Source organism: Calypte anna, chromosome 3 (assembly GCF_003957555.1).
Source record: "Calypte anna isolate BGI_N300 chromosome 3, bCalAnn1_v1.p, whole genome shotgun sequence".
NCBI lineage: Eukaryota > Metazoa > Chordata > Aves > Apodiformes > Trochilidae > Calypte > Calypte anna.
In genome coordinates this window covers 38726858-38741188 of record NC_044246.1, presented here as the reverse complement: position 1 = coordinate 38741188, position 14331 = coordinate 38726858, and the positions used below count along the sequence as shown (strand labels likewise).

The window sequence follows — 14331 nt, the reverse complement described above, 5'->3', positions numbered from 1 at the left end:
TGGAATCTTTGTGTTTTTAAAGGAAAATCGTGATGTGTACTAGGATTTCCTTTGTTCATGTACACGTTACTAAAACTGTGGCTATAATGGACCTTCAAAAAAGTTATTAATATGGGAAATTTTATTTACTACATTTTTTGTAGTAAAACCTCCATGGACTGCATATTTGTTAATTTTATTCTTCTTATGCTCTTTAGCTTGCTCATGTGACTGCCCTGAAAGTAAAAGATCACAATGGTATGTACTAGTTTGCAAAAGTCTTGAGAATTATTTATTACCATGTAATGATGAATATTCTGTAGCTGCATTCACTTGTTCTAATCACATTTGGCTTCTTCCTGAACATTTCTAAATACTTGGTGGTAAAGTAAAGCAATTGTGTAGCTTAGTTTTGTGCATGCTTTGGAGCTCTTTACTGGGAAGTAAATACCTGGAGAAGAATTCACTCCCTTGGGAAGAGGGTACAGGAGGCTATTACAAACATATATAAAAAAATTCCACTAATGCTTCCATCTCGAGCTTCTTTAACTGTACTTTTTGCCAGCTTCCAGAATTGCTAACCAGAACTTTGGTAACAGCTGTAGGATGTCTTACAGGTGCTGTAAATTTTTGGCCTTAATTCAATGCCTTTATAGGAACAGCAAACTGTAAAGTATCTCACACATCCTACCTGTCTGGGAAAAGAAAATATAATAAGCCTTGACAGGCAAAGCTGCTTCTACCAAATGTGATTCAGGGATGGAAACGGTGAGGGATGGGAGAAGCTCTTTCTGATAAATATACTGTCAGGGCTTTTAGTGGGGTTAAAAATTTTCCCACTGTCAAAACAGGCATGGCCAACATCCTTGTTGGAGTTTGTCAGTGTTAGGGGGAAGGCTTAGGTAATCAAAAGACAGATGCATGGATTCCATTCTTTACTTTTAAAGACCTTAAGACTTTTAGTTAGTCTTTCCTTGGTGGGACTAGCAGTGCTGCTATCTTTTTTGATTCAGTATTTTGTATTCCTTTTTAGCATCTTTTAAAGAAGAAGAAAACTCTGCTTTTGAGACCCAGCCATTTCCTTCTCTGCAGAGAGTAAGCAGTGAATACAGAGCAATAGACATGATTATGATGATTGTGGAAGATGAAAGCATGCATTTTTCTTTCAGCTTTGCACTTGTAGCAAGGCATATTCATTTTTGTTTTTAGACCTCTCATATCAATGCTAGAACTGAAAACATAAGGTGTATTGCTGGCTGCTGGAGCCTTTCCAGTGCTTAAAAGTAGTACTTAGTGTATCTTTCAAGCTTCTTGGTTCATGAACCCAAGGTATATAACTAGGGATGCACTCACTTTAGCAGCTGGTTAACACCTGGGTATTGCATTTTAATATATCAGCAATCATTTGCTAATTCTAAGCCACATACTTCTGGCCGTCCAGCAGGGTTACACAGAACTGTTAAGTGAATTTTAGTATGGTCCCATTTATGATTATTTGCCAACTCTGACCCTTGTGTTGGCTTATTTTCCAAGTGACAGCTGTTTGCCAAACACAGTTTAATACCATTTATAGTGTTTTTTAAAGATTATATACATGATTAATATCCAGTTACTTACAGGCTTTTGTGAGAAAATGTATAAATTACCCATCAGATACGGGTCATATGCACCACAGTAGTTTTTTGCTGTACAATCAGATTACTGCAAAACTATCAAAAATAGAGAACTTTGTGGAATAGACTAAATTAGTGAGGTTCAATTCTTCTCCCTTTTTAGGTTCCCCAAATACAATTTTCTTCCTATAAGAAAGGGCGTGTTACTCTCTTCTATACCTGTAATCTTTAAAAGTTTAAAGGATCTTCTACCAGTGTTTCCTTAACTTCATTTGCTTCACCTTTTGATTTGAGGTCACCTTACAACTTTAGCAGAATTTCAAATAATTTTATTCTAATCATCATCATTACAAGCTTGTGGATTTCTTACTTGGGACTATGTGTTATTTAAGATACTTTCTGCATTCAAAAAAACTTACTGGAGAAATAAAAACCATTTCTTTAAGACTACAAACGGGACATTTCTCACACATGCTAAGGTTAATTGACCTGCATTTGTAATTTGTTGAAACTTTGTACTTAATATTCGATCCCTATTTATGTGCTTCCTATCACTAACCTGAAATAGAAAAAGTTTCATACGTATCTTATTAAATGTTAAAAGCTAGGATTTTCTTAATTCTACTGTTAGACCCTATTAGCTTTAAGGTGCAATGTATTTTCCTAATAGTTACCTTCCTAGTGCTTAGTTTTCTTCCTTTGCTGTGAGTTCTCTTCATAATGAATTTTTTTCAGGTCTTGGAATCTGTTTCAGAAGATGTTGGGTTCAACATAGAAATAAAATGGATCTGCCAACAAAGGGTGAGTAATTGTACATGTGATTTACTTTGATCCTTTGCTGGTTTTATGGCTAAAGTTTGTAATTTGGAAATTAATGATCTACAAGCAAAGCATAATTTTGGGGTTTTTTTTCAAGTCTTTTGTTTTATTATAACCCACTATCTTTAAAACTGCTAATGCTCTCAGAGATGGGTCGGCTGATACCTTCTATACTCAAAGGCAAAGGATATCAAATTTTTTTCCTACAAATCTTATTGTTGTCTACTTATATTTAGAAATAGCCATATAAAATATCTAATAGTTCTTACTGATTTTTAATGCAATTCCTTTGTGTTTTAAAATTTAGAAAAGGCTTCATAGAAAATATCTCCTTGGATGGGAAGACAGTGATTTAGGGTGGGGTTTTTTTTCAGTCAGTCTTGCTGCTGTCAGAATTCATTTGCACCTCACAAACTGACAGTCCTAGAGAGCTGCAACAAGCATTCAGGAGACTGTAGGGAGTGACTTACATATTCAGACTTGCAAACTGAACTGAAGGGTTGAAAGAGCAAAATGAGTTTTTTGAAATTGAAAGCATTACTTTCAATGGCTGAAACTTGTCCTTTCTTCTTCTAGGATGGACAGTGGGATGGCAACTTGTCAACTTACTTTGATATGAACCTCTTTCTAGATATTATTTTAAAAACTGTTTTAATGAATGCTGGAAGAAGAAGAATTGTATTTTCCTCTTTTAATGCAGATATTTGTACAATGTAAGTTCAGAAGGGAAAAATAGTGTGGATTTTTTGTTTATTTATTTGGTAAAATTTACTTGGGATATAAGAACACCCATTTAGGAAACCAAAGATGCATTTTGTTTACACATACACTTCAGGTGCCAAAATAGCTCTGAATACGAACAAGACTACTTTGCCTGAGCTCTGCCAAAAATAAAATAGAAACAAAATTTGGAAATTTTAGAATTTTAAAATTTAGAAACAAAATCATCATTACAATTTTTTTACTGTATCTGCCTTTTTGAAAGGACAAAGTTTAATAGCTTTGTATTACCAGTTTTTGTTGGGGCTTTTTTTGAGGGGGTGGTTTGGTGGTGGTTTGTGGTTTGGTTTGGTTTTTTGGGAACAAATAGTTGGAATGAATACACACTAACAATATGCTATGGTACTTTGTAATAAGAAATGGTTTAGTGATCTTAATAAAGGCTTTATGGAAATATCATTTGATGAGAAACTGCAATAATGAAATACTGTGGAAGTGTAAATGGGCTGAACAAATCTCAAATTTTTGCCTCCGTTACCATTTCAAACCACTGTATTGGTATCCAACTTAAAAGATAAATCAGTAAGGTTAGGTGTTGTATATTTACCATGTTTGGAAATTTTCATGAATCCTCATTTTACTCTAATGTACATTAAAGAAGAAAATTACAGAATTGAATCCTCAAGGAATTTATCTGAACATTTTGAGGAAATGTATCTGAGTTCAACTTGAAGTCTACCTTCACTTAAACTGGGTGTTAATTTCTAATGGCAGCAAAAGGAGCAACTGGAGCAGTTTGTCACATAATTTGATACTAAATTCTAGTGCCAAATTCTAGTACCAGCTGGGAACTAGAAGAACATGCAGTAATGGAGTGTAGTTCTCAAACAGTAATATATATATACATATATATATAAAACAGTAATACATATATATATGTATTTAATATATTTGCTACTTGAAGATTTATTTTTTTTTTAACCTAACAGGGTTCGACATAAGCAAAATAAGTATCCTGTGTTATTTCTCACCCAAGGAGAATCTAAACTCTATCCAGAGCTTATGGATCTTAGATCTCGTACAACTCCAATTGCCATTACTTTTGCACAGTTTGAAAACTTACTGGTAAGCTGACAAGTTCTGGTATTACTTTGCAGTAAAATGAAACTAGATTATTACTATTTATTGTAAATCTCTAGTTTTTGACATAAATGCTTAAAATTGAGACCAATCTCATAAAAGAAGTGTGCTAGCATTTGATTTTTCTCTGTTTGGAATGTCTAATACATTATTTAAAAATGGAAACTCTGTATTACATTATTTTTTGTTGCTATGGGTGAAATTGTAAGGAGCTGAAAGTGTCAAAAGATTAAAATTTAAAGACTGATGTGAGTGTTTCAGATAAATGGATTTTAAGTTGGGTCTTTTGTATTTTAGGGAATTAATGTACACTCTGAAGACCTGCTGAGGAATCCGTCCTTTATTAAAAGGGCCAAATCTAAAGGCCTAGTTATTTTTTCATGGGGTGATGATGCAAATGACCCAGACAACAGGAAGAAGTTGAGAGAATATGGTGTTCATGGGCTAATATATGACAGGTAATAAATTGTGTTTTAAAAATAACGATAGCAAAGCCAAAGAACTATCGTATCTTGATTCTACTCAAATTTCACATTGCTTTTTAGTTGACTGGGTGCAGAGCTATGTTCCTTTATAAGTACAAGAAGGCCCAGCTCAAGAACAAGACTAACCTTAAGTCCTACTCTTTCAGCTGTAGACATGAATCAATAATTTGTTTCACCTGAGATTAATGTAAATGTAATTTGATTCTTTAAAGAACTAGTGCGTGGCACACACAGTTAACATGCTATTAACATTCTTGATGGTAATTTCTACATGATATGGCAAGGGCAATGTTACTTAACTGTTTGGCTGAAATTTTTAGTTTTCTACATTTAGTTATGGAAATAGTTAATTTGAATGATTTTAACTTATTTTTTGCCAACGTTCACCACCTGCCCTATTAAAATTAGCTTAGAGCCTCTCAGGGACAAATTGCTGAATTCAGAAAGCCACTTCAGAAAGTAGTTTTTATATTCACGCCGTTCAGGATACCGTGGTGAACTATTGAGCAAAAGTGTTATTTTAGTTCCTTACAAAATGGGAAAGTTTTAGCTCTTATCATAAAAGACATGAAATTAATTATTTCAGGATGGTGATTAATTTGGGAAGCTGTATTAAATTAGGCTTTTTGATAGATCACAAAGAATATGTAATTGGAAAAACATTAAGTGTAACTGAAGTGTCAATGACAGAAGGTTTTCAAACCTATTGCTTTGCACTTTGTTTTACCTGGAAAAAAAAAAAAAAAAAAGAGAGGAGGGAGTAGGGGCAGACAGTTGTCAAGGGCTCTGTTTTATAAAGTGAAAACTGAGAGTCAAGTTAGCATATCTAGAGGCAAAAAATCAAATATGGTTCCTCTTAAGAGCTCTATGTTTCCAGTGTAAAAAACCTAGAAACCTAGCTAATTCCGTTCAAGCTATCCTTGGCTATTGAGACTCCTTTCAGAGTAGTGGGTCCAGTATGCCTCTGGTTTGCTGGAGGTACCCTTGTTTGTCCTGCATAGTATGCCACCTCCTTTTTGGTGGTGACAAAAAGCAGTAGCAAGGTTTTTATACCAGGAATCACCTTAATATAAGTCCTTTCCTGCCACAGCAGTGCTACGTGTTGTACCTCTCCTCCAACTCAAAACTTCAGTAAACAACTCAAAGGCCCCTTTCGTAGATTAGGGAACCTGTCTCTGGACTGGTGTGCAGACAAAATGGTGCTCTGACTCCTGAGTGTTCAGTCATAGGTTTGTTAGGAAATAAGGTACTATGGTGTGCATAACTTGATAAATTATTGATCTATAGACAGATGGGGTATTACTGCTGCAATAAAGTGCTCTTATGAAATGTCAGTTCATCTGATGCCTAATAATACAGTCTTCTAGAGATCTTAATTACTCTTAATGTAATAGATATGTACTACTATGGTAAAATAGTAAAGCAGGTTAAGCCATTTTTTTTTACTTCATGTTGCTCTTATAACTTTAGATATTTAATCCCTCAAGGCTACTTAAATAATGCTGCATTTATGTCAAGGCTGCAAGCCTTCTGCATGTCGTTGTGTGTTCCCTTTTGTACTGTTTAGTGTGTTTTGACTTGCAGTATGATAGCAGAATACCTGTTTTATCACCTTTTGGTGGCTAACCAATTAATTGGAATTTGCTTATACGCTGAATTCCCTTTTGGATTTAACTGATAAAAAAATTCTTAAACTTCCTGCACTATTTAGACCATCTAGATTCTTAGATAATATTCATCTCTCACTCTCTTCCTTCTGTATCTCTTTAACCTTGTTGGCATCTTTCCACTTGACTGAGGAGAACCCCAAAATAAGTATTAACTCCAAAGCTGTTAAAAACCAGTAGTTTGGTGCATTTCTTCTTTGTTACAAATTGCGATTGCGTAGCAATTATCTTGTTTCAGTGTATTTGTTTCAGGCTCATAATTAACTCTTAACTTCTAAACCTTACTGAGTTGTTTTTTTTTCTGTAGGCCAAAACGAATACTGGGATGTTCCTTTACAATTCTTAATTATTTTTCAAAATTTACTAATTGTCTGAATGGCATTACAATTGATTTTAATATAGGTTCCTTAGAAGGAACATAGCATTTTCTGAAAATTGCATCAGATGTCTCAAGCTGGGCATTCTGAAATGAGGGTGTTCTTGGATAACCTGGCAGGAAGTGCTACCAATCAGAGTTAGAGATGCTGAGCAAAGTGGCAGTCTTTCCAATCATTTGAGTGTGTGAAGTTGATACCAAAAGTTTATATTGTCAAAAGTTTAAATAGGTATGGTGTAATCATTCATATTATGTGCTGTGAAGTTTAGAAATAGATAAATTCAAATGTGAAGCACATCTCAAGCAGAAGGAGAGAGTACCTGTCTGTTTCAAAGTCTAGAAATACATAGGAAGTGCTGTGAGCTGCTTATTAGTGCAGAGCCAGTTTATGCTATGCTTGCATCTTCAAATATCACAATATTTCCAAGGCTGAATCAATATGTGTTTCTTCCATGGCTTCTGCAGAATTTTTTTCAGCAACTCCCAAGTCCAGATATTTATCAAAAATAGCCGTGCCTGGTGTTTAGTGTTGCTATTTACTCGACTTACACTTAAGCCATCTAAATAAGTGTTATTTATCTGAATCAGGTACAGATTTTAATGAATTTTAGGTTGCTTGGATATGGCCCTGAGTTGTTATTGCATGCAGTAATTGCTTAAAAGTTTATGAGCTGTCTGGGTAGAGATCATTTCTATAAGCTATTTTTTCTGAACTTTAATAATCCGTGTAGAATTGACCAAAACTTTGTAGCCACTTGTGAAGATGGCAGAAAAACTGTCCCCTGAATACCAAAAGGTGCTGATATCAAGTGTCGGGCAAAAAAAAAAATACAGGTAGGGGGTCGTCTGACTTTGTTTTGCATGGAGAAAAACTGCAAGACTGAATTTGGGAAGCTAATAAATGCCAACGCTATCAAAAGAATGATCTTGCTGGGGCAGGGGTTTTGGCTTCTTATTTTTTTTTTCCCCCCCTATCCAGTGCTTTCTCCACTTGGCTGCAGAATATTAAATATACCCAAAGTCATGAAACCAAACTGATACAGTGCAGTTGCCAGGACAATATTGTGCTTTTTTCAACTGGCATTCATCTTTGCATCTAAAAATATCCAAACTATTTATGTTAAAAGGGCAGCTGACAGAAAAGATGTCACCTCTGCCTCCAGGCTTCTGTGTGGACCCTAAACCAGAAAAGTACTTGAAATGCTTGAACTTCAAATGTTCACACAGAAAATTAAATCTCATCCTTAAAATGCTATATTAGTTTAATATTTAGATTTTATTTAGAGAAGAAATGTTAACCTACTGTAGTGAAATCCTCTGGACTGGCAAAAACTATGAATTTTAAGCTGGATTTGCAAGGTGATTCATCTGATATTTTTCTCCTAGACAAGCTTTGTAAATGGTCCAGGAAATATTTTTGTGTTTTACAATGTTAAATATATTCAAAACAATGCAGTCATATGTTTTTACTCCATTTGGGTATATATTAAATAAAAACATGGAGAGGGGGTTGTGTGCTAACTTGCATTATCTTTTTTTAAATTCACTTTCTATGATCAGTTGTTTGAATAATACACACAGCTGCATGAAAATACTAGATAAGTAATCCTCAAACATTTATGCTGGAAGCTTTTCCATGAGAATTTTCTGCATAATTTTATTTGCCTGACACAGAGTGCTGCTTCAATAAATAACAGCATGGGTATGTGTTGGAAGTTAACCTGTATTAGTTGATTTATAAGTTAATTCAATCATTGAATAGACGAGGATGTTATGCAATGGCAGTCTAAGTCTTTCCTGTTTTGTGAATTGCGAAGTATGAGATGTAAAGAAAAATGAAAAGTTTTAATCAAAACCTTCAGAAAATCTTCTTAGCATGAAAACAGTATTTCAGTGCTGCTAACTCCTTGTTTTTGGACCAAGCAATAGCGAAGAAAAACAACTGTGACTGAGACTTGGTGGATGTATGTTTTCAGAGGCTGCAAAAACACCTGATAGGAGCTAAGCACATCAATTTTATGTCCACTGCATGACTCTGGTTTGTCTTGCAAAGCTTATGTAGAAAGTCTTAACTTAAAAATATTCAAAGGACTTCCCAGACTTATGCAGGGCTTGCTTATTGGAAGTTGAACAGAAGAACTTTGCTGCATGCTTACTTATAAAAATTGTCCTGTTGAAGAATGAAGGGTAGGGAAACAGATTTTATTCCTTATTTTGGTGGTGATGTTGGAAAGAATTTGTCAGAGAAGTCCTGGAGCTATGCTGGTGTGCTGGTGAAGTCCTAGTGGTAAGGCCGGTGTGTCTTCATGGGCACAGAAGAAAAGTGGGGAGAAGAAATTCCAAGGTACAGATGTAGCTGTTCAAATTGTCTTTTCTGCTTTTGGTGTTGAAGAAGAACTATATATGCATCCAGTGAACGGTCCAAAAGGAGCTTGGAGGGTTATCCAAAATCTTGATTGAAAATAATTAAATATGCAGTAAGAATTGATGCTATATATAAAATACCTGACAGAAAATGCTCAGATACAAGCTTAGCCAAGTTCTAGGGAAAACGGGCTCAGAAACACACCTTTGATTTTCAATAGTAACTGGTGGAGGGCACTTAAAAATTTTGTTCCTAAAGTGCATTGATGTATGGAAAATACCTTCCAATGTCAATGCTTTGTCTTGAATACATAGAGAAATGTATAACTTGTAAACTAGCTTAACTGAATAAAGCACTGGTTGTCCCTGCATTCTAAAAGGAAGGAAGCATGGTTGGGCTTTTATATTGCAGATAACGTCCATTAAGCAATTTCTGGTCACATCTTAGGCCTGTATTGGATTACAGATGCTGTGCTGTGCCTTCTGTTTGTATTGCTTAAAACTGGACAGTATTTGTCTTTCCTTCTAGGAGCTTCTTTACAGGAACTCTTTGATCTTGATGTAGGGAATGTGATCCATATTTCCTGCAGCAGTGTTTCCTCATTTGAATCACATTTACTCTGTCATTCTTCAAGCTGTACATTATTTTTGATGTCTTGGACTTGCCAGCTGTTGAGACGTTGTCCTGCTGGGGGTAAAGAGGCAGCTGGTACTGTATTGTACAGCACCTTCTCATTGTGGCTGTGACATTTAGTTCCTTTTGAGCATACCTTGAAATTAGGGTATGAAAGAGAAAGGATGATGCAATAAAACCCAAACTGCTTCGTTGAAGGAATCACAAGTGAAAGGATGAATATTCATAGAAGATGTAAGGCAGAAGTCATGGTAATTTCTTCCAGAAGTTTTTCATTTGAAGGACAGAACATTGAGATGAGCAGTACCTGTAACTGTATGTTCACAATAGCTACAATTGAGGGGAACTAGATGCCAGGATTTAAATTTTGTAGATAAGTAACATACTGATGTTAGAAATAAACGTTGGGAGATCCATATGTATCCTTATCACAGTGTGTTTACCAAAGCTGGGTTACAGAAACAGGAATGCTTTTGCTTTATTATGAGTTACACCAAAATAGTATTTCAGTTCACCTCAGTGCCTACAGTGTAAAACTCAAAGTGTTTTGCATTTGGGCAGCCTGGTTACTATGTTGACATAGAATTGAAATCTTGCAGCTTTGTTTACTTGTGTGAAAACATGAAAGGAAAGAGAGGATAAATTATTTAAAATAGTGTGGATAGTTGAATTTGCATTGGTTATGAATAAAGATCAGATTTTCTGTTTTTCACTCTTCATCCAGTATCCTAATGGGTTTCTGAAGTGAGGGGGTGAGGGGGGGAAGTTCTTGAAAATGCATGTATTAACTTCATTCAATAATATGTAAAAGCAGTGTTTCACAGTGTGTTCACATAATTTCAGGGTTCTGAAATTTCTTAAGCTTTTAAGTTTGAAGCCTGGAACTCTGCTTTTACTTCACTGTACAAAGCAGTAAAATGATATTTCTCAGGAGGCTAAGTGAGGTAGCTTTTTAGTATGTTCAGTGTTATGTAAAAGGAATATTATTTTATATATTGCAAGATAAGGAACAAAACTTAGGGTACTAACCTTGAGCACTGTTTTTATCTTGCTGATACTCAATTCTACTACAGTAGGGAAAAAACCCAAACCCGATGCTTTGTGTGGCTGACATTTCTGTGAACTGTCAAGTTATACTGATGAATGTTTTTTCTTTTCTTTATTCAGGATCTATGACTCGAATCCTGAACAACCAAATATATTCCAGGTGGAGCAGCTGGAACGTCTGAAGAAAGAATTACCAGAGTTGAAAAGCTGTGTGTGTCCCACAGTTAGCCACTTTAAATCCATATCTCCATGTAAATGTCATCATAGTTGCCTGGATGAGAAAGCTGTAGATAACTTGAAGAGTGTTCAAATGCAAAAGGACTGAATCTAGGTAGAATGTTGGTTTGTATCTATTTAACTTTCACCATTGGAGCAGTGCTGTCTACGCCTTCAGGTTTGTTAGTTTTATTTTTAAGGCCACAAATAGCAATAACTGTGTTCCTCGTTCCTTGACAGTACTTGTTAAAGTTTCAAACAATGTTGTTCAGCCATTTATAGTTACTGTTCCAGTTTACATATACAATTTTAAATTTTTCTTATAATTAAGTCTCAAATCCTGAAAAAGAAAATCAAGTATTAACACTAAGTGTGTTTTTAAAATAAAATAAAAAATTAAGTAGTCTGTGGAGTGGAAGCTCGAACTAAATTGTAGGGAAATTACAGTGATCTGGTACTGTATTTCTGATATCGAGTGTGCTGAAAAGTTGTTTTGACTTTGGTTTTACTTCAGTGCTAGAGCTTGTCAGCCTGTATGACAACAGAAAATTAAGAGTGATTGTAAGATACATCTAATTAGATCTGGCCTGAATAAAATGGTACCTCATATATGTATTTGCACTGATAGATCCACCTGTACAAAGCTTTGTGCCATTTTAAAATATGTACATATTTTTAATTGAACTGCAATGCATATTAACTTGATTTTTCTCCCCACTTCATTGGACACGTAAGCTGCTGCCATTATTTTCTGATTTGCCAGCTCATTGGTACAGTGTCTGTGTATAGCAGCCAGGGGTGAACCACGTGTGATTTTTTTTTTTTCATTAATTTCACACAGGCCTGCTAAACTTAGAAATGTTGCTAATAATTTTGATGGAATTACAGAAACATCTTCAGTGGTTGAGAATTTTTTTTGCACAGAACCTTAATGAACAGAATACATACCATGCACAAACTATAAAATGCATGCTTTACTTATCAAGCATGAAATTTAGGTGTTTGCTGAGGTCCTTGCACCTTTATGGTGCTAGTTATGTGTGAAGGGTGCAAGGACTAACTCAACTACTTAATCTTTGCCTAAAACCACAAGCCTGTTATGCACAAACATTTGAAGGAAAAGCTATACCATACATAGTTTGTCTTATTTACATAATAAAAGCTACTAGCTTTTGTATTTTCCAAGATTTTTTTTTTCTCCTCAGAACAAGCATCTCAAATGTACTGAAATCAGATAATTGGTATTCTGTTGGCTGGTATCTATCCTCTGTAATTTATTACAAAGTCAGTTTATTGTTCCTCATAGATAGTTATGCATGTCCTTTTCCTCCTGAAGTTGCAAGTCATGCCAACACAACAGCTGTAACTTTCTATTGAAGTGTTAATGTATAATAAGAATGGAAAATATTTATTTTTTTCTCTTGTAAATTGACAATGAAAACAATAGTGTGTACTATATTCTTTATATACAGCCATTGCTACATAGAACTGATTACACAAATGAGTAAAGCCAATGCAAATAAGTGCTTGAGCCTGCACTGCTGAGCAGTTTGAAACAAACAGCTTGTTTGAACTTGCCTTGTGCATTTTAGTATTTAAAGTTTGTTTATCCTGCACAAACAGCACAGTAATGATTAGGTATCTGGAAGCTGCCTTTTATTTAAAAAAAAACAAAAACAAAACACCAAAATTTGGAAGTGCGTGAGCTGTTTTCTTGGGAGGGATGGGGCACTGAACCTGGTTCTTGACATCAGGAACCTGTGGCTGATATCTGATACAGCAAATTCAGATTCCTGACTTGTGTTTAATTCAGGTATTTTGTGTGTGTGCCGGGGGTGGTTGGGCAGGGGTGTGTTTCTTGACAAGTCTCCAGGGCTTTGCCTTCAGCTGTGCAACCCCTATCAGAGTTGTGTGTGTCACTGCTGGGCAGTGAGTGCATCCACAGAGATGGTGATTGTGAGAACTGTTTTGTATGAAGGTGGTTTAAAAGCTGTACTGTCTGAAGCATTCATAATATGATTCCGAGATGGGCTGAGTACCCTTAAAAACTTGCTTCCCAACATTTGGGTGCTCAGAGTATAGTATTTGTCTATAAATCATATCGTCACCACAGTGGGTGCACTTGCAAAGTAGTTTTGAGCAATGCTGCAACTTTACTGTACTCTTGCTGGCTCCCTTATTTACAAGGAAGTTGTGTCAGCAACTGTGCAGCCTTTAACAAATTCCTCTGCTGTCACTCAGCTGAGCTTGCAGCTTGGCCACACACAGTGGCTGCTCTGCCATAGCCAACAGGGCAGTGCAGCAGGGGCACAGGGGAGCAAAGAGCAGGGCTGCGGGAACTGGTGTGGGACGTTATGTTCAACCAATATCCTCCCAAAAACCTCTTGATACTCACTACATATTTGTAGTGATGAGCAAAGACAGGAGTGTCCACCTGTGTTGCTCTGTGGTTTGTCACCAGCTTCTGACAAGCCTGACACTGAAATGGTCACAGGTGAGTATTGAGACTTCATCTGGTGGTGGTAGGGGGTGATAATAGTTTCATGTACAGCTCTTGGAGGAAAGCTCTGTGGTGTGGTCAAAGAGGATTTTAGGTACTCTTATGAAACTTCCAGTCCTTTGCCATCACCTGAGCACACAGCTACCCTGCACTGATGCTCAGCTTGGGTAATGGCTCCTTGGAAAGGCAGGATTTCTGCTGAGACCCCTATGCTGTCTGCCTGCTTTGGCAGCTGCTCCTGCCTTGCAGCAGCAGGTCGCTAAGGTAAGCATTGTGCCAGTAGAAGGGTGACTGTCAATTTGCTACTAAGCCAGCATGTGAATCAGCACTCTACCAGTTGTTGAGTGCCTCCCATTCCTCCAAAACCTTCTCCTGGGCTCTACCTTAGCTGTTCACTTTCTCAGTTCTTATGGCCATCAAAATGAAAAGTGAATGACAGTGGTTTTGCTGAGTGGCCCTGTTTTCACCTGAGGTTTGGGTCACCGCCTTCAGACCAAGACATCCTGAGAACCCACAATTTAAATACTGGAAGCTTGGCTGGCCTTTGCTACTTTGTTTGGAAGTGGACTCCCATTCCTTGTCAGGGTTGGACACCCTCCTGCTGAGCGTGTTCAGGTGCCTAGAGCCCAGCTACAGGGAAGTAAAAAGCAAGAAACTTTCTCTAGCTGACTGAGGGAAAGGAAGCAAGGCTGGGAGTGTTTTCTAGTCTGAATTTTCTATTGGTATCTGTTATCTCTGGCTGGTTTGGAGCCTGCCACCACTTGCTTTTGA

The 14331-nt window shown here is 36.4% G+C and overlaps 1 protein-coding gene across 9 annotated transcripts in view; it reads left to right on the top strand.

Moving 5' to 3' along the window:
- GPCPD1 (glycerophosphocholine phosphodiesterase 1) overlaps positions 1–12504 on the top strand; it is a 44311-nt gene extending 31807 nt beyond the window's left edge. For 8 of the 9 annotated variants that reach the window (XM_030448720.1, XM_030448714.1, XM_030448718.1 and 5 more), the window contains 7 exons: positions 198–237; positions 1013–1074; positions 2328–2393; positions 2988–3124; positions 4121–4256; positions 4569–4729; positions 10965–12504. In XM_030448720.1, coding sequence (XP_030304580.1) covers positions 198–237; positions 1013–1074; positions 2328–2393; positions 2988–3124; positions 4121–4256; positions 4569–4729; positions 10965–11169 — 807 coding nt within the window. In that variant the 3' untranslated portion in view covers positions 11170–12504. Of the gene's footprint in view, positions 1–197; positions 238–1012; positions 1075–2327; positions 2394–2987; positions 3125–4120; positions 4257–4568; positions 4730–7530; positions 7634–10964 lie in introns of all 9 variants that reach the window. The other variant, XM_030448722.1, reaches the window with a different exon arrangement.
- Positions 12505–14331: the final 1827 nt, after the last annotated feature.